At 33.9% G+C, this 24,277-nt stretch overlaps 1 protein-coding gene across 1 annotated transcript in view; it reads left to right on the top strand.

Moving 5' to 3' along the window:
- Nucleotides 1-24,277, top strand: part of LOC143235758 (protocadherin Fat 3-like) — a 247,269-nt gene that overhangs the window by 204,851 nt on the left and 18,141 nt on the right. Inside the window, 8 exon segments of the mRNA XM_076473962.1 lie at nucleotides 1,719-1,847; nucleotides 7,013-7,182; nucleotides 8,098-8,316; nucleotides 11,269-11,357; nucleotides 12,741-12,824; nucleotides 15,953-16,021; nucleotides 16,624-16,818; nucleotides 19,295-19,453. Of these exon segments, the coding sequence (XP_076330077.1) occupies nucleotides 1,719-1,847; nucleotides 7,013-7,182; nucleotides 8,098-8,316; nucleotides 11,269-11,357; nucleotides 12,741-12,824; nucleotides 15,953-16,021; nucleotides 16,624-16,818; nucleotides 19,295-19,453 (1,114 nt within the window).

Consider the following 24,277-nt stretch of genomic DNA (forward strand, 5'->3'; position numbering starts at 1 on the left):
GATGTGGTTACTGACTACTTTAACATAGTTGTATATAATGTGGCTACTGACTACTTTAACATAGTTGTATATAATATGGTTACTGACTACTTTAACATAGTTGTATATAATGTGGTTACTGACTACTTTAACATAGTTGTATATAATGTGGTTACTGACTACTTTAACATGGTTGTATATAATATGGTTACTGACTACTTTAACATGGTTGTATATAATACGGTTACTGACTACCTTAACATGGTTGTATATAATACGGTTACTTACTACTTTAACGTAGTTGTATATAATGTGGTTACTGACTACTTTAACATGGTTGTATATAATATGGTTACTGACTAATTTAACATAGTTGTATATAATGTGGTTACTGACTACTTTAACATGGTTGTATATAATATGGTTACTGACCACTTTAACATGGTTGTATATAATATGGTTACTGACAACTTTAACATAGTTGTATATAATGTGGTTACTGACTACTTTAACATGGTTGTATATGATGTGGTTACTGACTACTTTAACATAGTTGTATATAATGTGGTTACTGACTACTTTAACATGGTTGTATATAATATGGTTACTGACTACTTTAACATAGTTGTATATAATATGGTTACTGATTACTTTAACATGGTTGTATATAATATGGTTACTGACCACTTTAACATGGTTGTATATAATATGGTTACTGACTACTTTAACATAGTTGTATATAATGTGGTTACTGACTCCTTTAACATGGTTGTATATAATGTGGTTACTGACTACTTTAACATAGTTGTATATAATGTGGTTACTGACTACTTTAACATAGTTGTATATGATGTGGTTACTGACTACTTTAACATAGTTGTATATAATGTGGCTACTGACTACTTTAACATAGTTGTATATAATATGGTTACTGACTACTTTAACATAGTTGTATATAATGTGGTTACTGACTACTTTAACATAGTTGTATATAATGTGGTTACTGACTACTTTAACATGGTTGTATATAATATGGTTACTGACTACTTTAACATGGTTGTATATAATACGGTTACTGACTACCTTAACATGGTTGTATATAATACGGTTACTTACTACTTTAACGTAGTTGTATATAATGTGGTTACTGACTACTTTAACATGGTTGTATATAATATGGTTACTGACTAATTTAACATAGTTGTATATAATGTGGTTACTGACTACTTTAACATGGTTGTATATAATATGGTTACTGACCACTTTAACATGGTTGTATATAATATGGTTACTGACAACTTTAACATAGTTGTATATAATGTGGTTACTGACTACTTTAACATGGTTGTATATAATATGGTTACTGACTACTTTAACATAGTTGTATATAATGTGGTTACTGACTACTTTAACATAGTTGTATATAATGTGGCTACTGACTACTTTAACATAGTTGTATATAATGTGGCTACTGACTACTTTAACATAGTTGTATATAATATGGTTACTGACTACTTTAACATAGTTGTATATAATGTGGTTACTGACTACTTTAACATAGTTGTATATAATGTGGTTACTGACTACTTTAACATAGTTGTATATAATGTGGTTACTGACTGGTTAAATTTAGTTATTTATAATGTGGTTACGTCTACGCTCTGGTTGTTGCAATATGGATATTAAGGCTTATATTGCAGTTGCTAAGACTAACTTAACTGAATCATGAAATGTTTTAGGCATGTTCTTGATTGAGGCAGATTCAGGAGTCATATTTCTAACAAGGCCTTTAGACAGAGAGAAGGAAACGGAATACTTCCTCAAGATTCGAGCTGAGGACACCGCTAGGAGTCGATCCGCCAGATCAGGTATTATCAATTGATTATTATTATTTTAAGTGTCTAAACTGTTAAAACTGGATGTGACCGGTAACGGGTTTTAAAATACTCATACGTGGTGAAGGAAGATAAAGATATATGTTTTTCCCCGAACATGAAAGGAACTGACAGATATGTTTGTTTGGCAACACGGTCATGGTGTCAAACGAAGCCGACGAAACAATAATTAGTATAATCGTTCATAAAGTAGGCCTTTTTGGCTTCAATGTAAAATATCAAAATTAAATAACATGAAACATTTTAGAAAAAACAACAACAACATCTTTTAAAGAGTTTTTATTTGTTTTTTGTGATTTTTTGTTTGATAAAACCTTCAGAAAGTAATAAATTTAACAATATTTATCTTGTCCTGATCTTCCTAGATACACGAACACAAAACTTTAAATCTTTTAGGTCGAAGACATAAGAAATAAAACCGTCTATAAACTCTCAAACACTTTCTCTTTACTGTTTCTAAATTCTTTTGAAGCCAGAGCTAGGCTGTTACTGTTAGTAAAAACAACGCACACATTGTCCTGGTTTTATTGTGTTAGGTTCTTTGATAACACACGTACACACTCTGAGCACCGTTTTTGGACTACAAACAAGAGGACGTGCCATGGATTAGATAAAAATCTCTTATTTTGAGAAACAAGACGGCAAGTTTGGGTCAACCAACTGAAAGTTCACGTGGAGAAAAAAGTGACGGATTTACGACGTTAATGTACGTCTTTACAAAAACAACATACGTTTGAAATAACTGAAAACCATATCTTGTCATCGATAAACACGATAATGCTGGTCTGGTATTTCCTAAACCACAGTATGTGATGGACAACTTCCAGAACCAGCTGGTCTGGTATTCTCTAAACCACAGTATGTGATGGACAACTTCCAGTACCAGCTGGTCTGGTATTCCCTAAACCACGGTATGTGATGGACAACTTCCAGAACCAGCTGGTCTGGTATTCCCTAAACTACATATTGTGATGGACAACTTCCAGAATCACTCACTGATCTTTTGAAACATGTTCAATTATCATTCCATAACTTTCACTTATCAACATAGTCAAATCTCTTCATACTGTCCTTTCATAAAACTGATTCAGCAAATCGTTGGAAATAAGAACAGATTTTGTCTGGAGATTAGTTGTCGCTGTTTGAATATTTATAATATCTGGTCTTCTCTGCTGTATAAAGTATTTACTGAAAAAAAAACATATTTACTGATACATATCAGGTCATCCCATAAGTAATGTCCGAAAATTTAATACACAAAGTGAATCATCATTTATATCTTTATAGAAAGCTTTAATGACTAAAATATGTAGTAGGATATGTATAAAAATGTTGAGACAAATAAAACAAACAAACCCAACTCCAGTTTTTCAGATATTTAATCAAATAAACCCTTATGAAGATGGATGTGTCTGAGGAACACATTAGGTATATAATGTTTTATTAGTTTCTAAAAGGCAATAATGCAGCAGAAACTACATTAAACATTCAAGATGTTTATGGTGCGGAGTCTCTCAATGAAAGAAAACGTTGTAGGTGGTTCCAGAAGTTCAGATCAGGTGACCACAGCACCATGTCCAGATCATCCTGTTGAGTTTAGTGATGACTTGCTGCTGGCTACACTTGATGAAGATTGTGTTGTAACAGTTGAAGAACTGGAAGCTTAATTCAACCAATTCAACAGTTCACCGTCGTCTGCAACAGTTTGGAAAGAGGTCAAAACTTGGAAAATGGGTCTCCATGATTTGACAGAAGCCAACCTTAGAGCAAGAGTGGACATTTGCAATTCTCTGCACTCTCGAGAACGTAACTCACCTTTTCTCGACAGGTCAGTGACTGGAAATGAAAAATGGATATTTTATAACAATGCTAAGCACTGCATACAATGGATCTCCACCCTAAAAACGTCTTGTTAAGCACTTGGTGGGATATTGTCGGTGTGATCCACTTTGAGTTGCTGCTACTCAATGTAACGATTACATCAGACTTCTATTGTCAACAGATAGAGTGTTTAAATGTTGCACTGAAAGAAAAGAAGCCTGCTTTGATCAGTCATAAAGGTGTTGTGTTACGCCAGGATAATGTACAGCCCCACACAGTATGTTGTGTTACACCAGGATAATGTACAGCCCCATACAGCATGTTGTGTTACACCAGGATAATGTACAGCCCCACACAGTACGTTGTGTTACACCAGGATAATGTACAGCCCCATACAGCATGTTGTGTTACACCAGGATAATGTACAGCCCCACACAGTACGTTGTGTTACACCAGGATAATGTACAGCCCCATACAGTATGTTGTGTTACACCAGGATAATGTACAGCCCCATACAGCATGTTGTGTTACACCAGGATAATGTACAGCCCCACACAGTATGTTGTGTTACACCAGGATAATGTACAGCCCCATACAGTATGTTGTGTTACACCAGGATAATGTACAGCCCCATACAGCATGTTGTGTTACACCAGGATAATGTACAGCCCCATACAGTATGTTGTGTTACACCAGGATAATGTACAGCCCATACAACATGTTGTGTTACACCAGGATAATGTACAGCCCCATACAGTATGTTGTGTTACACCAGGATAATGTACAGCCCCATACAACATGTTGTGTTACACCAGGATAATGTACAGCCCCACACAGTATGTTGTGTTACACCAGGATAATGTACAGCCCCACACAGTATGTTGTGTTACACCAGGATAATGTACAGCCCCATACAACATGTTGTGTTACACCAGGATAATGTACAGCCCCACACAGTATGTTGTGTTACACCAGGATAATGTACAGCCCCATACAGTATGTTGTGTTACACCAGGATAATGTACAGCCCCATACAGCATGTTGTGTTACACCAGGATAATGTACAGCCCCATACAGCATGTTGTGTTACACCAGGATAATGTACAGCCCCACACAGTATGTTGTGTTACACCAGGATAATGTACAGCCCCATACAGTATGTTGTGTTACACCAGGATAATGTACAGCCCCATACAGCATGTTGTGTTACACCAGGATAATGTACAGCCCCACACAGTACGTTGTGTTACACCAGGATAATGTACAGCCCCATACAGTATGTTGTGTTACACCAGGATAATGTACAGCCCCATACAGCATGTTGTGTTACACCAGGATAATGTACAGCCCACACAGTATGTTGTGTTACACCAGGATAATGTACAGCCCATACAGTATGTTGTGTTACACCAGGATAATGTACAGCCCCATACAGCATGTTGTGTTACACCAGGATAATGTACAGCCCCATACAGTATGTTGTGTTACACCAGGATAATGTACAGCCCCATACAACATGTTGTGTTACACCAGGATAATGTACAGCCCCATACAGTATGTTGTGTTACACCAGGATAATGTACAGCCCATACAACATGTTGTGTTACACCAGGATAATGTACAGCCCCACACAGTATGTTGTGTTACACCAGGATAATGTACAGCCCCACACAGTATGTTGTGTTACACCAGGATAATGTACAGCCCCATACAACATGTTGTGTTACACCAGGATAATGTACAGCCCCACACAGTATGTTGTGTTACACCAGGATAATGTACAGCCCCATACAGTATGTTGTGTTACACCAGGATAATGTACAGCCCCATACAGCATGTTGTGTTACACCAGGATAATGTACAGCCCCATACAGCATGTTGTGTTACACCAGGATAATGTACAGCCCCACACAGTATGTTGTGTTACACCAGGATAATGTACAGCCCCATACAGTATGTTGTGTTACACCAGGATAATGTACAGCCCCATACAGCATGTTGTGTTACACCAGGATAATGTACAGCCCCATACAGCATGTTGTGTTACACCAGGATAATGTACAGCCCACACAGTATGTTGTGTTACACCAGGATAATGTACAGCCCCATACAGTATGTTGTGTTACACCAGGATAATGTACAGCCCCATACAGCATGTTGTGTTACACCAGGATAATGTACAGCCCCACACAGTATGTTGTGTTACACCAGGATAATGTACAGCCCCATACAGTATGTTGTGTTACACCAGAATAATGTACAGCCCCATACAGCATGTTGTGTTACACCAGGATAATGTACAGCCCCATACAGTAAGGATCACATCTGTAAAGATTGAAGATATAAACTGGGAAAACTTCCACATCCTCCTTATTCTCCAGATCTTGTCCCATCTGATTATCATCTATTGTGAAGTTTACAGAACTATCTTGATGGTAAACAGCTTGGAACACATGAAGATGTCAAAACTACCATCTCTACATTCTTTTCCTCCAAACCCCAAGAATTTTATAGAAGTGACATTCAAAAGTTTGTGAATTGTTGGCAGAAAGTAATTAATAATAATGGAACACACATTATTGATTAAATAAAATTAAAAGCATTTGAAATCCTTTCTCTTCTTCTTTGTTTTTAACCTAAGATCGAACATTACTTAAGGGATGACCTGATAGTTTCAAAATTGTAGATAATATAGTAACAAAAAATACAGATGACAGTACTGACATGGGCCCGGCACGGCCAGGTCATGTGAGGATCGCGGGTTCGAATCCCCCTCACACCAAACGTGCTTGCCTTTTCAGTTGTTGGGACGGTATAATGTGATGGTCAATCCCACTATTCGTTGGTAAAAAGAGTAGCCCAATAGTTGGCAATGGGTGGTGATGACTAGCTGCCTTCCCCTCAGTCTTACACTGCTAAATTAGGGACGGCTAGTGCAAATATTCCTCGTGTACCTTTGCGCGAAATTAAAAAGCAAACAAACAAACAGTACTGGCACACTCATAAAATATTTAAACTTATATTTGATTTCCTTATATGTTTAAAACTTCACTTAATACGTAATTTTATAAACTTTATAAATATGCATAACATCTTTAAGCAAATAATTTTGTTTCTTACTTTATCACAAAATTACACGATTTGCTATCTACATGGTGAAGGTCGAACCCTGAATTTCAGTGTTCTGCTGTAGTTAAATCGTAGTCGATGCAGTGGTATTATATTTGTCACCATTAAGTCATTCTATGTTATGTTATTTGAATAACACAGTTTAATTATTGTAGAAAATACATTCATGTTCCTGTTTCCCTCAACAGTTGGAGTTCGTCAGTTAGAATCCTATTATTTAGCTTACGACGAGACTCTGGTCCTAGTGTCAGTTGGAGACGAAAACGACAACTCTCCTGTTTTTCAAAATGGAATCCATCCTATTGTGGCTGTTGTACCACTCGAGGCAGTGTATGGCTTTGAAATTGCACAAGTAAAGGTAATTAATTACTTATTAAAAGGAAGAGTTATATTTTTGTGTGAGGCGCGCTTATACACTGTTCAATTTCACCACTCATTAGGGTCTCTACCAGCCTACCCTCAAATTGAAGTTATTTTAGGCAGAATTAGAAATATTGAACGTTATCGAATACATCAGTCGAAAAGGTTTAACATTATGAATCCAAAACTATAATTAAACCTCACATCGGTCAAGAGATGACAGAGTTATGAGCCAAACGTTTGTACGTGAAATAGTAACAAAACTTGGAACGATTTTATGAGCCGTTATGCCGCGGCTAAAAATCGTAAACTGGTAACATTGTAACCACAGCATAACAGCTCACAGAATGGTTCTGATTAATGGAACTGACAACAGTAATAAATATGACAAAATACACTAGTTGGTGTAAATAATACGTAATGTTATGCTATATAGGGAACTATTATTCATTATGATTGGTCGTATCATTCAAGGTGATACTGTATGAATATAGGGAACTATTATTCATTACGATTGGTCGTATCATTCAAGGTGATACTGTATGAATATAGGGAACTATTATTCATTATGACTGGTCGTATCATTCAAGGTGATACTGTATGAATATAGGGAACTATTATTCATTATGATTGGTCGTATCATTCAAGGTGATACTGTATGAATAACGCTGCACTGTGGTTAGATTTGTCAACTTTTTATTGTATTAGGAAATTACAATTTATAATATTGCCCGTAAAGGAATTGTAATGTATAAGCAAAGCTGGCTTGTTACCCGTAAAGAAGACGTAAATTAGTTCTTTTATTGGTTAAAAATCGATCTAAAAATAACAGTTGTCGTCTAATACACTGAGCAGTGAGTTTTTATGTACACGTCACAGAGAAATAAAATTAATATGATTCACTTTTCTTTAGGCTAGTGATGTGGATAAAGGTTATAATGCGGCCATCCGCTACCAGATCATCCAGGAAGATAGAGATTCTTCATCAAAGTTTCACATCGACCCTCTCACAGGAGTCATCAGGTCAATGATGACGTTTTCACTGGACAGTGGAAGGGAGTTTCAGTTTCATGTAAAGGCTACAGACAGAGAAGCCAGTGAAACGGGGCGTTCTGCCTTAACCCACGTCATCGTAAGTTTTACATCCAAGCTGGTTGAGAATTTGTATCTTATAGTTATATCAGGTTTCGATACTTGTCGTGGGCATAACACAGATAACCCATTGTATACATTTTTAACTAATCGTAAAACAAACACACATAAAAGCTAGAAATGTCATTGGTAAAAATACGAGGTTAAGAAATGCCATCGATCATTTAGACATGGCATTTTATAAAGTACCTTTATCCCTAATTGTGGTTATGTCCATTTAATAAGTACCTTTATCCCTAATTGTGGTTATGTCTATTTAATAAGTACCTTTACCCCTAATTGTGGTTATGTCCATTTTAATAAGTACCTTTATCCCTAATTTATAGAGGTGTGGTTATGTTTATTTAATAAGTATCTTTATCCCTAATTTATAGAGGTGTGGTTATGTTTATTTAATAAGTACCTTTATCCCTAATTTATAGAGGTGTGGTTATGTTTATTTAATAAGTATCTTTATCCCTAATTTATAGAGGTGTGGTTATGTTTATTTTATAAGTATCTTTATCCCTAATTTATAGAGGTGTGGTTATGTCCATTTAATAAGTATCTTTATCCCTAATTTATAGAGGTGTGGTTATGTTTATTTAATAAGTACCTTTATCCCTAATTTATAGAGGTGTGGTTATGTTTATTTAATAAGTATCTTTATCCCTAATTTATAGAGGTGTGGTTATGTTTGTTTAATAAGTATCTTTATCCCTAATTTATAGAGGTGTGGTTATGTTTATTTAATATGTACCTTTATCCATAATTTATAGAGGTGTGGTTATGTTTATTTAATAAGTACCTTTATCCCTAATTTATAGAGGTGTGGTTATGTTTATTTAATAAGTATCTTTATCCCTAATTTATAGAGGTGTGGTTATGTTTGTTTAATAAGTATCTTTATCCCTAATTTATAGAGGTGTGGTTATGTTTATTTAATATGTACCTTTATCCCTAATTTATAGAGGTGTGGTTATGTTTATTTAATAAGTATCTTTATCCCTAATTTATAGAGGTGTCGTTATGTCCATTTAAATTTTTGAAATATATATTTAGTTTTTCCCTTTACTTGAAAGAGAAGAAAAATTATCAATTACACGGTCTGCGAACTTAAATTTTATTAAAAAATAATTTTAGATTTAATATCCGATTTTCCATAATTCAGATTTCGCAAATAATATTTTTTTCTATCACGTAAGAAGTTTTTACAAGTCTCGGAGAAAAAAAATTGATTAAAATATTCTTTTTCCACAAGGAACATTTTCCAGTATAATATTTGATACGTCGGAGTTCTAGAACATTCGATTAGATTCTCACGTCGTGATTGGTCTAGAGACATTTACAGCAAAAGGTTGTCAGTGTTTTAAACATAACAAAATGTGATCCAATTTCAATGAAAATGATTTATTTTGTACAAGTTCATGTGACGTCTTATGAAATATCTGTACGTGATGGAGAAAAATGGATATCATTTTCGGATTCAGCGTACAGGAGTTACTGTAGAACATGTAAATATTTCATGAATACAAAACCATCACAGGTCTGTGTTCTACACGAATCTCTAACGTCTGCTAACGTACCAAACATCCGTCAAGTTTTAATATACTTCACGTAATGAGAAATTAGAGCAGCTCTGTAATGTTTGTGTAGAAAAGCACATTAGGCTTGGAGATGTTTATATATAGGATACAACGATCTGTAAACATAATAATACATACCATATAGTTAGAAGAAGACAAATCTATATTATATATGTAAAAACGGCTCGTTTGGGTTGAGAAAATATTTTACATAGAAGAGCGAACAACGTTTCGACCTTCTTCGGTCATCGTCAGGTTCACAATAAAACATTCCAGTCAATACCAAATTTATTCAAAAACCAGGCACAAAACTGAGGTCAATACTATGTAAAAACTACACTGACAAACACCACACCAACATTATTTATAAAATACAATGTGATAACTGCCACGACTTCTATATTGGAGAAAGAAGTAGAAAAATGGAAACCAGATTCAAAGAACATAAAAAGTCACCTTCAGTCATGAACACTGCAAATCAAATAAACACAACATAACCATAGAAAACACTCAAATACTAAATAAAGAAACAAACATAAACAAACGCAAAATTAAAGAAGCCTTACTTATACAACAACTTAAACCCAAAATAAACCAATATAAAGGAACGCCTTTATACCTATATTAAATATAAATATAATAGAATTATTATATATTCAAACATCTAACACCGCCCTCTACACTCCAACACTCAGTTACACAACCTCTTCCAAACATGTGGTTAGCTTCCGGTCAGTTACCTCTTTCTTCATGAACCTGACGATGACCGAAGAAGGTCGAAACGTTGTTCGCTCTTCTATGTAAAATATTTTCTCAAACCAAACGAGCCGTTTTACATATAAATTTCTCTACAGGTGGGTTTCTCGACATCACTGACCTATATTCTGTCGGAACATGTAGTTCGTATGATGTTCTCTTTATATGCTTCCAAATCTTTGTCGTAACGCACATCTCTCGATAGATTCATTACGGAAGTAACGAAATATCCAGTTTATAGTTTTACATATTTGTTTAGAAGGGAAATATTCCAGCTTCGATTATTTCACTTGTGCGTGTTTTTCTTGTAGGTGGGTCAATACAGTTGGATATGAAATGTATTTGACTGTGTACTCACATGGTAATTGTTGCCATGATTCTGAGTTTAGGTATGGTATTTCAGGTATGACCCATATTTTTAATCACATCTTAGTAGGCTAATGCCCATTATAGATGTTTTAATCACTAATTATTTTTTTTCTTACAACTTGACTCTTTGTTTTACACATTTAAAACAGTGTGTAAGTTTATTTCTTTACTATACAGTAATCTGATAAGTAGTTATAAAAATTAACACACATTTATTGCGTAATCGGTGTTTATTTCTCTAGGTGTATGTTTTACCTGAAACTAAACTGATCGTGATTGTCTGCCATACGCGCCCTCTGGTGATGGAACAGAATATAGAGAAGGTTCTAGGGTAAGATTACTAGTATTAAATAAAAGTTTAATAAGTAGACGTTGCACGTTACCAACTGGTATATTTGACATAAGGGACCACACTTTAAGTGGCCTGGTAGGTCAGAGGTACGTTGACGGACTTACAACTTTAAAGTCAGGGGTTCGATTCCTCGCAATGTACACAGCAGATGGCTCAGCATGGTTTTGCGCTGTAAAAGAAACAAACAAACCATAATTCCATGAGGTGTTATTTTATACATTAACGTTGAGCCATCAAGAGGGAAGTCTGAAAGTTTGAAACGATAAAAATAGAGTTTTGATACCAGTGGAGAGCATGACACAAAGAGTCCATTGTGTAACTTTCTGGTTACCAACAACAAAATAGCCCAGTGGATGATTACAAAAAAAATCATATTTGTATAATTCTGTTTAATTATTCATTTCGATATTAACACCAAGCAACGCAACAACTATTCGTTGTAAAACAAAATCTAAAATATAAAATTTGAGAGGGCGCTGTAAGTATCCCTAAGATATAGTCCTAACTAAATTATTCTCGGACAGGAGTGTCTAACCAACAACAATATGATACTTTGTTTATTTTATCTTCTCCTGTTTCTGATAACCGTAGACAAACGTAAATCTACTGCAATAGATCAAATACAAATCTTAATAATAACGTCCACAGGGGGGGGGTAGTTTAAGCCCTTTCCGTCGCATCCAGGAGTGACGTTTTATCTAAAATTAAAGTGTTTCATGCTCACAACTGTTAAAACTTTTATATATGAAAGATTAGGAATAACGCAGTATTTATCTATTTACTTTTTAATTAATAATTATCAAGATTTAAAAGCTTCTTTTTCTTCATGAGCCCCCGACCCCCAACCCTTTAATGTTTGGTGCACGTTATAACCGAAATGTATGGTATTAAAAGTAGGGATCTGCCTCCAAACACTTGTCATGTCCTCCAGGTATTCTTAACAACAGTAAACAATGTATATCAATATAATTCTCTCGCAGATTACAATGTTTCGATTGTTTAACAATGTATATTCTGTAAATATAGATATGCTGATTTTGGTTGTATTGTCGTGTTAATTATGGGGCTGTTGAAGTTTAACCTTTGACCTTGCTAAAGCACCATTCCACTTTCTTATTTTGCTATGAGAGAGGCAGCAGTGCTCTTTTAAAAAGACGTTAAATGGTAGAATCCGGGATTGTTTGGTTATATTTTAAACACGTTCGTTGTTTATCATCTCTGTTTTAGTTCAGAAAAATACAGAAGGAAATTAGGCTTAACACGATGTAAAAACGTTTTTACCTAAAGAAGTGTGATCTGTGTGTTCAGAGTCAAACTTTCATTCGTTTGACTGACGTGATTGTATCATTTTGTTACCAACAGTTACCTGTCAAACGCTACTGGCTACAGAATACAAATGTCCAAACTTCAATCCCACCACCAGGGACAGAATGAAGATCCAGAACGGTAAGTCGATGTTTGTTTTTAAGGGATAACGTTTGTGATTTTTTGTTGTATGTTTCATTCAGAGAGAAAGCTATAAGAAACTTTAAAATACGAGCCTAGCCCGTCGTGTAGATTTTGTTTGACAATACATCAACAGAACTATTGGCACCCTCTCCCTCATTGGCTCAGCCGCAGGCCTACAGTCTTATAGCACTAAAATTCTGGCCCCGATACCCGTGGCGGGCGGGGCACAGTTAGCCCACTGTGTAGCTCAGAGCTTCATTTCAAACAAACGATGGCTGAAATAAGTTTACTCCAGTATTTATAAAAAAATAAATTACATTCAAACAATTAATCATTCTGAATGACATCGTAATCTATTAGAACTATAAATCCGCGGGAGAAAGTGGGTAAAAGAGTGGTAGATTTTTAGTGAAATATAAAATTTAGTTGTGATCGATTAATGTCCAACCTAACTTGTGTGAAAACTAGATTCTCTTAGTAACCAACAATGACCAACCTAACTTGTGTGAAAACTAGATTCTCTTAGTAACCAACAATGTCCAACCTAGCTTGTTTGGAAACTAGATTCTCTTAGTAACCAGCAATGTCCAACCTAACTTGTTTGGAAACTAGATTCTCTTAGTAACCAGCAATGTCCAACCTAACTTGTTTGGAAACTAGATTATCTTAGTAACCAACAATGACCAACCTAACTTGTTTGGAAACTAGATTCTCTTAGTAACCAACAATGTTCAACCTAACTTGTTTGGAAACTAGATTCTCTTAGTAACCAACAATGTCCAACCTAACTTGTTTGGAAACTAGATTCTCTTAGTAACCAACAATGTCCAACCTAACTTGTTTGGAAACTAGATTCTCTTAGTAACCAGCAATGTCCAACCTAACTTGTTTGAAACTAGATTCTCTTAGTAACCAACAATGACCAACATAACTTGTTTGGAAACTAGATTCTCTTAGGAACCAACAATGACCAACCTAACTTGTTTGGAAACTAGATTCTCTTAGTAACCAACAATGACCAACCTAACTTGTTTGGAAACTAGATTCTCTTAGTAACCAACAATGACCAACATAACTTGTTTGGAAACTAGATTCTCTTAGTAACCAACAATGACCAACATAACTTGTTTGAAAACAACTAGAATCCTTAATAACCGTATTGTGAATTTAATGTTTTTCAATGCAAAATGATCTAAACACATATTGTGTAAACAAAGTAGATTTGTCAGGGAAGGTTACTGTGTAGGATATTTGTTGGAGAAACGGTGTTATTGATATAATGTAATCAAGTGAAATTTTTTGTTATTTTAACATTCGTCAAGTTTCTAAAACACAATCCTAACTACTCCTTTCTTCCTGATTTAAACTGTTGCCTTAGATTAATGGTGTAATTATTTTATTTTGAAGCTATGAATATCAGAGGTGTTAATTAATCTGAAGCTATGAATATCAGAGGTGTTAATTAATCTGAAGCTATGAATATCAGAGGTGTTAATTAATCTGAATCTATGAATATCAGAGGTGTTACTTAACCTGAAGGTATGAATACCAGAGGTGTTAATTAATCTGAAGCTATGAATATCAGAGGTGTTACTTAATCTGAAACTATGAATATCAGAGGTGTTACTTAATCTGAAGGTATGAATACCAGAGGTGTTACTTAATCTGAAGGTATGAATACCAGAGGTGTTACTTAATCTGAAGGTATGAATACCAGAGGTGTTACTTAATCTGAAGGTATGAATACCAGAGGTGTTACTTAATCTGAAGGTATGAATACCAGAGGTGTTACTTAATCTGAAGGTATGAATACCAGAGGTGTTACTTAATCTGAAACTATGAATATCAGAGGTGTTACTTAATCTGAAGGTATGAATACCAGAGGTGTTACTTAATCTGAAGGTATGAATACCAGAGGTGTTACTTAATCTGAAGGTATGAATACTAGAGGTGTTACTTAATCTGAAGGTATGAATACCAGAGGTGTTACTTAATCTGAAGGTATGAATACCAGAGGTGTTACTTAATCTGAAACTATGAATACTAGAGGTATTACTTAATCCGAAGGTATGAATACCAGAGGTGTTACTTAATCTGAAGGTATGAATACCAGAGGTGTTACTTAATCTGAAGGTATGAATACTAGAGGTGTTACTTAATCTGAAGGTATGAATACCAGAGGTGTTACTTAATCTGAAGGTATGAATACTAGAGGTGTTACTTAATCCGAAGGTATGAATACCAGAGGTGTTACTTAATCTGAAGGTATGAATACCAGAGGTGTTACTTAATCTGAAGGTATGAATATCAGAGGTGTTACTTAATCTGAAGGTATGAATACTAGAGGTGTTACTTAATCTAAAGGTATGAATACCAGAGGTGTTACTTAATCTGAAGGTATGAATACCAGAGGTGTTACTTAATCTGAAGGTATGAATACTAGAGGTGTTACTTAATCTGAAGGTATGAATACCAGAGGTGTTAATTAATCTGAAGCTATGAATATCAGAGGTGTTAATTAATCTGAAGCTATGAATACCAGAGGTGTTACTTAATCTGAAGGTATGAATACCAGAGGTGTTACTTAATCTGAAGGTATGAATACCAGAGGTGTTAATTAATCTGAAGCTATGAATATCAGAGGTGTTACTTAATCTGAAGGTATGAATACCAGAGGTGTTACTTAATCTGAAGCTATGAATATCAGAGGTGTTACTTAATCTGAAGGTATGAATATCTGAAGGTATGAATATCAGAGGTGTTACTTAATCTGAAGGTATGAATACCAGAGGTGTTACTTAATCTGAAGGTATGAATACCAGAGGTGTTACTTAATCTGAAGGTATGAATACCAGAGGTGTTACTTAATCTGAAGGTATGAATACTAGAGGTGTTACTTAATCTGAAGCTATGAATATCAGAGGTGTTACTTAATCTGAAGGTATGAATACCAGAGTTGTTACTTAATCTGAAGGTATGAATACCAGGGGTGTTACTTAATCTGAAGCTATGAATATCAGAGGTGTTACTTAATCTGAAGGTATGAATACCAGAGGTGTTACTTAATCTGAAGGTATGAATACCAGAGGTGTTAATTAATCTGTTTTGTGTTTTTCCATTCATAGAACGGATCTTTTTCTTTACGGAGTTGAAAGAGAAACGAATAAAATAATAAACACGGATCAACTGTTAAAGTAAGTCATTGTCTTTGTTGAAAATCGTTATGAGATAATAAAAAAAACAAACATCCACTTTGTTCAGTGGTTTGGTATTGCTATAAACAATAGTATAGCGAACAATAGTTACTTTAAACTGCTGTTAGTTGTAATCGATGACAAATATTGTAAAATAAAAAGTGCGACTTTAATTTAAAACGCACGTATACAAAGCGCTAAATTTGTATGGTACAGAAATATAGAGTACTGAATCTTCTATGAAAGGACAGCTTCTGAACTACTTGAAGAAGATAACTCATAGTTTATAATGGTGCCGATATTTAGGCGCGGCACATCAGCTGATAGAATGTCTCTGAGCTGGTTGTTTTTGTCTTTTTTCATTTAAAGTAAACACTTTTTAACTCATAACTTTATCTTTTGGCTGATTTGATGTCTAATTACAACCGCGGCTATTGAGATTTTCCTCTTCTTTAAATAAATGTTTCTCTTTTTCAATGGTTTTGTAATTTCCTGCCCCCTGGTGGTTCAGCTTTAGTCTTACGACACTAAAATTCGGAGTTCCAAACTCAGATACTTATGTTTGAGATCAAACCGAATGTATTCCATCTTTTTCACAACAGAATTTTTATCAAGAAATCGGACGCCATCAGAGAAGGCTTGTCTCAGTTCCGTATCCAGAAGATAGAGGGAGTATCTGTCCAACAAAAGATCAGCCACATGGGAACCACAGAAGTCGCCATTATTGCCCTGAGCAGTGTCATTTTCCTAGGTGGCGTATTGGGAATTGCGTTACTCTGTTCCACCTGTAAGAAGCGGTAAGTGACACTAACCCTCGTATATGTGTCAAAGGAAACAGCACTAACTAATGAAATACGGGTAGACCTAAGTTGGTGTATTAAACTCAACTCGTGGATTAGAATACAAAAACAAACAGTTGTCGAGTATGCCACACAAGTTCATTCACGTTCAGGATGCACGAAATATCACATACGACTCGACTTATCTGAAATAGTAACTAAAAATATTACCTTATGAGGTAATCATTTATCAACCATAATTCAAGAGTTTAAATGTTAGTTTTTAACCATGAACTGAAAATATTACCTTATTAGGTAACCATTTATCACCATAATTCAAGAGTTTAAATGTTAGTTTTTAACCATGAACTGAAAATATTACCTTATAAGGTAATCATTTATCACCATAATTCAACAATTTGAATGTTAGTTTTTAACCATGAACTGAAAATATTACCTTATGAGGTAACCATTTATCACCATAATTCAAGAGTTTAAATGTTAGTTTTTAACCATGAACTGAAAATATTACCTTATTAGGTTATCATTTATCACCATAATTCAAGAGTTTAAATGTTAGTTTTTAACCATGAACTAAAAATATTACCTTATGAGGTAATCATTTATCACCATAATTCAAGAGTTTAAATGTTAGTTTTAACCATGAACTGAAAATATTACCTTATTAGGTTATCATTTATCACCATAATTCAAGAGTTTAAATGTTAGTTTTTAACCATGAACTAAAAATATTACCTTATGAGGTAATCATTTATCACCATAATTCAAGAGTTTAAATGTTAGTTTTTAACCATGAACTGAAAATATTACCTTATCAGGTAATCATTTATCACCATAATTCAACAATTTGAATGTTAGTTTTTAACCATGAACTGAAAATATTACCTTATGAGGTAATCATTTATCACCATAATTCAAGAGTTTAAATGTTAGTTTTTAACCATGAACTGAAAATATTACCTTATTAGGTAATCATTTATCACCATAATTCAACAATTTGAATGTTAGTTTTTAACCATGAACTGAAAATATTACCTTATGAGGTAATCATTTATCACCATAATTCAAGAGTTTAAATGTTAGTTTTAACCATGAACTGAAAATATTACCTTATTAGGTAATCATTTATCACCATAATTCAACAATTTGAATGTTAGTTTTAACCATGAACTGAAAATATTACCTTATGAGGTAATCATTTATCACCATAATTCAAGAGTTTAAATGTTAGTTTTTAACCATGAACTGAAAATATTACCTTATTAGGTAATCATTTATCACCATAATTCAACAATTTGAATGTTAGTTTTTAACCATGAACTGAAAATATTACCTTATGAGGTAATCATTTATCACCATAATTCAAGAGTTTAAATGTTAGTTTTTAACCATGAACTGAAAATATTACCTTATTAGGTTATCATTTATCACCATAATTCAAGAGTTTAAATGTTAGTTTTTAACCATGAACTGAAAATATTACCTTATTAGGTAATCATTTATCACTATAATTCAACAATTTGAATATTAGGTTTTAACCATGAACTGAAAATATTACCTTATTATGTAATCATTTATCACCATAATTCAAGAGTTTAAATGTTAGTTTTTAACCATGAACTGAAAATATTACCTTATGAGGTAATCATTTATCACCATAATTCAAGAGTTTAAATGTTAGTTTTTAACCATGAACTGAAAATATTACCTTATGAGGTAATCATTTATCACCATAATTCAAGAGTTTAAATGTTAGTTTTTAACCATGAACTGAAAATATTACCTTATTAGGTTATCATTTATCACCATAATTCAAGAGTTTAAATGTTAGTTTTTAACCATGAACTGAAAATATTACCTTATTAGGTAATCATTTATCACCATAATTCAAGAGTTTAAATGTTAGTTTTTAACCATGAACTGAAAATATTACCTTATTAGGTTATCATTTATCACCATAATTCAACAATTTGAATGTTAGGTTTTAACCATGAACTGAAAATATTACCTTATGAGGTAATAATTTATGAACCATAACTTAGCAGTTTGAATATTAATTTTTAACCATAGAGGCCAGTGCAGACTACTTATTAGCGCTACACGATTCGTTAAGGACGAAACGCGATTTGTATTTCAGAAATTTAAAATTTATGATTTAATCCAGTTTGAAATTTGAAGTTTATTCTCTCTCTCTCTTATTTGGAGTTACGAAATTTATAAAATATTTCGTATTTCTTAAAAATTGAAGGGTTAATAAGTTTAAATTAAACCCTTCAGGCTCTGGATGAAGACAGAATCCGCTAACCCTAATACGGTTTTTGGTGTACATTGTGTCGTTTTTATTGGTTCGACGTTATTGAATTCATGGAAGCCTGTTGAATAGTATTACATTAATCTGAAAAAAAGGCTTAGCTTTTTTATCAGTGTTTGTTAGTAAAGCTGAATAAGTGAGAGAGAATTTGGATTGTTTCAGGAAAACGAAACAACAACAAGAAAAATGGGAACAAGAAAGAGTGTTCCGTGTTCGGAACACTTTGATAGATGAAAGTGTAGGTCCGCCCTACGAGCGAAGAGTTGCGAATAAAGCTGACGTTTTCCATCCACCTTCTTATAGCAATACCACCTCCAATACGTAAGTTACATTTTCCTTCTCGACAACTAATTGAAACAAAACCAGACAAAAACAAACAGCACGAACTATTCTTAAGAAAGTCTCTGAATTCCTCAATCTCCAAACTGCCAGATTGTTCGACATCGGTGTGTTATTACATTCACTAGTTTTATATTGTTCCACATCGGTGTGTTATTACATTCACTCATTTATGTTCTTATCAGTTTTAACACGTATTAACGAACAAAAATGACTTAAGTTTGTTGAATAAAATCACCCAGTTACTGTGTAAAAACCACTTCTTAGTGAGTGTGGTATTTTCGTGTGATTTTGTTGTATGGTTCATTCGTGATTTACAGTCTTGTAGCAACCGAAGTTATGAAACCCAAAATAATTCTGAGCGTAAATGGAGTAGACAAATGAGTTTTAAAAATTCTGTGGACCTCGTTGTTAGATCAAGAATTAATAACACTGATTTTATAACACAAGATTTTATTAACTAGTGTGAAATAATGACTAATGGCACAGCTAGTGTTGAAATAAAAACCTTGTAACCCGAGGACTTTCCTTCAAGACTTGTTGAACCTATGGGTTGTTCTAACATCACGAAAACAGCCCGAGTGTTTTGATACGTGTTGTTCTAACATCACGAAAACAGCCCGAGTGTTTTGATACGTGTTGTTCCAACATCACGAAAACAGCCAGTGTTTTGATACGTGTTGTTCTAACATCACGAAAACAGCCAGTGTTTTGATACGTGTTGTTCTAACATCACGAAAACAGCCAGTGTTTTGATACGTGTTGTTCTAACATCACGAAAACAGCCAGAGTGTTTTGATACGTGTTGTTCTAACATCACGAAAACAACCAGAGTGTTTTGATACGTGTTGTTCTAACATCACGAAAACAGCCAGAGTGTTTTGATGCGTGTTGTTCTAACATCACGCAAACAGCCAGAGTGTTTTGATACGTGTTGTTCTAACATCACGAAAACAGCCAGAGTGTTTTGATACGTGTTGTTCTAACATCACGAAAACAGCCAGTGTTTTGATACGTGTTGTTCTAACATCACGAAAACAGCCAGAGTGTTTTGATATGTGTTGTTCTAACATCACGAAAACAGCCAGTGTTTTGATACGTGTTGTTCTAACATCACGAAAACAGCCAGTATGTTTTTTGATACGTGTTGTTCTAACATCACGAAAACAGCCAGTGTTTTGATACGTGTTGTTCTAACATCACGAAAACAGCCAGAGTGTTTTGATACGTGTTGTTCTAACATCACGAAAACAGCCAGTGTTTTGATACGTGTTGTTCTAACATCACGAAAACAGCCAGTGTTTTGATACGTGTTGTTCTAACATCACGAAAACAGCCAGAGTGTTTTCATACGTGTTGTTCTAACATCACGAAAACAGCCAGAGTGTTTTGATACGTGTTCTTCTAACATCACGAAAACAGCCAGAGTGTTTTGATACGTGTTAGTTTCTGCTCTTGTGGCAGATTTACAAATCCTATTTCACAACTTATGTGTTAATATTTACTGAGAATAATGTTCCTTCTATGTTAATAACATATACATATATACGTTCATGTATATAAACAAAGTTTTACTGCTTACATTATTCCAAGAAGACAGTAACTTTACATTCCAAGAATATAGTAACTTTACATTTCTAGAAGACAGTAACTTTACATTCCAAGAATACAGTAACTTTACACTCCAAGAAGACAGTAACTTTACATTCCAAGAAGACAGTAACTTTACATTCCAAGAAGACAGTAACTTTACATTTCTAGAAGACAGTAACTTTACATTCAAGAAGACAGTAACTTTACATTCCAAGAAGACAGTAACTTTACATTTCGAGGAGACAGTGGCTTTACATTCCAAGAAGACAGTAACTTTACATTCCTAGAGACAGTAACTTTACATTTCTAGAAGACAGTAACTTTACATTCCTAGAAGACAGTAACTTTACATTTCTGAAGACAGTAACTTTACATTTCTAGAAGACAGTAACTTTACATTCCAAGAACACAGTAACTTTACATTCCTAGAAGACAGTAACTTTACATTTCTAGAAGACAGTAACTTTACACTCCAAGAAGACAGTAACTTTACATTCCAAGAAGACAGTAACTTTACATTTCTAGAAGACAGTAACTTTACATTCCAAGAAGACAGTAACTTTACATTCCAAGAAGACAGTAACTTTACATTTCTAGAAGACAGTAACTTTACATTCCAAGAATACAGTAACTTTACATTTCTAGAAGACAGTAACTTTATACTCCAAGAAGACAGTAACTTTACATTCCAAGAATACAGTAACTTTACATTCCAAGAATACAGTAACTTTACATTTCTAGAAGACAGTAACTTTACATTCCAAGAAGACAGTAACTTTACATTCCAAGAAGACAGTAACTTTACATTCCAAGAAGACAGTAACTTTACACTCCAAGAAGACAGTAACTTTACATTCCAAGAATACAGTAACTTTACATTTCTAGAAGACAGTAACTTTACATTCCAAGAATACAGTAACTTTACATTTCTAGAAGACAGTAACTTTACACTCAAGAAGACAGTAACTTTACATTCCAAGAAGACAGTAACTTTACACTCCAAGAAGACAGTAACTTTACATTCCAAGAATACAGTAACTTTACATTTCTAGAAGACAGTAACTTTACATTCCAAGAAGACAGTAACTTTACATTCCAAGAAGACAGTAACTTTACATTCCAAGAAGACAGTAACTTTACATTTCAAGAATACAGTAACTTTACATTTCTAGAAGACAGTAACTTTACATTCCAAGAATACAGTAACTTTACATTTCTAGAAGACAGTAACTTTACATTCCAAGAAGACAGTAACTTTACACTCCAAGAAGACAGTAACTTTACATTCCAAGAAGACAGTAACTTTACATTTCTAGAAGACAGTAACTTTACATTCCAAGAATACAGTAACTTTACATTTCTAGAAGACAGTAACTTTATACTCCAAGAAGACAGTAACTTTACATTCCAAGAAGACAGTAACTTTACACTCCAAGAAGACAGTAACTTTACATTCCAAGAATACAGTAACTTTACATTTCTAGAAGACAGTAACTTTACATTCCAAGAAGACAGTAACTTTACATTCCAAGAAGACAGTAACTTTACACTCCAAGAAGACAGTAACTTTACATTCCAAGAATACAGTAACTTTACATTTCTAGAAGACAGTAACTTTACATTCCAAGAATACAGTAACTTTACATTTCTAGAAGACAGTAACTTTACACTCCAAGAAGACAGTAACTTTACATTCCAAGAATACAGTAACTTTACATTTCAAGAAGACAGTAACTTTACATTCCAAGAAGACAGTAACTTTACATTCCAAGAATACAGTAACTTTACATTTCTAGAAGACAGTAACTTTACACTCCAAGAAGACAGTAACTTTGCATTCCAAGAAGACAGTAACTTTACATTCCAAGAAGACAGTAACTTTACATTCCAAGAATACAGTAACTTTACATTTCTAGAAGACAGTAACTTTACATTCCAAGAAGACAGTAACTTTACATTTCTAGAAGACAGTAACTTTACATTCCAAGAATACAGTAACTTTACATTTCTAGAAGACAGTAACTTTACACTCCAAGAAGACAGTAACTTTACATTCCAAGAATACAGTAACTTTACACTGCAAGAAGACAGTAACTTTACATTCCAAGAATACAGTAACTTTACATTTCTAGAAGACAGTAACTTTACATTCCAAGAAGACAGTAACTTTACATTCCAAGAAGACAGTAACTTTACATTTCTAGAAGACAGTAACTTTACATTCCAAGAAGACAGTAACTATACATTCCAAGAAGACAGTAACTTTACATTTCAAGAAGACAGTAACTTTACATTCCAAGAGACAGTAACTTTACATTCCTAGAAGACAGTAACTTTACATTTCTAGAGACAGTAACTTTACATTTCTAGAAGACAGTGGCTTTACATTTCTGGAAGACAGTAACTTTACATTTCTAGAAGACAGTAACTTTACATTCCTAGGAGACAGTAACTTTACGTTTCTAGAATACAGTAACTTTACATTTCTAGAAGACAGTAACTTTACACTCCAAGAAGACAGTAACTTTACATTCCAAGAGACAGTAACTTTACATTCAAAGAGACAGTAACTTTACACTCAAGGAGACAGTAACTTTACATTCCAAGAAGACAGTAACTTTACATTTCTAGAGACAGTAACTTTACATTCCAAGGATGCAGTAACTTTACATTTCTAGAAGACAGTAACTTTACATTCCAAGAAGACAGTAACTTTACATTTCAAGAAGACAGTAACTTTACATTCCAAGAAGACAGTAACTTTACATTTCTAGAAGACAGTAACTTTACATTCAAGAATACAGTAACTTTACATTTCTAGAAGACAGTAACTTTATACTCAAGAAGACAGTAACTTTACATTCCAAGAAGACAGTAACTTTACACTCCAAGAAGACAGTAACTTTACATTCCAAGAATACAGTAACTTTACATTTCTAGAAGACAGTAACTTTACATTCCAAGAAGACAGTAACTTTACACTCAAGAAGACAGTAACTTTACACTCCAAGAAGACAGTAACTTTACATTCCAAGAATACAGTAACTTTACATTTCTAGAGGACAGTAACTTTACATTCCAAGAATACAGTAACTTTACATTTCTAGAAGACAGTAACTTTACACTCCAAGAAGACAGTAACTTTACATTCCAAGAATACAGTAACTTTACATTCCAAGAAGACAGTAACTTTACATTCCAAGAAGACAGTAA

The sequence above is a fragment of the Tachypleus tridentatus genome, chromosome 12, assembly GCF_004210375.1.
Source record: "Tachypleus tridentatus isolate NWPU-2018 chromosome 12, ASM421037v1, whole genome shotgun sequence".
Lineage (NCBI taxonomy): Eukaryota > Metazoa > Arthropoda > Merostomata > Xiphosura > Limulidae > Tachypleus > Tachypleus tridentatus.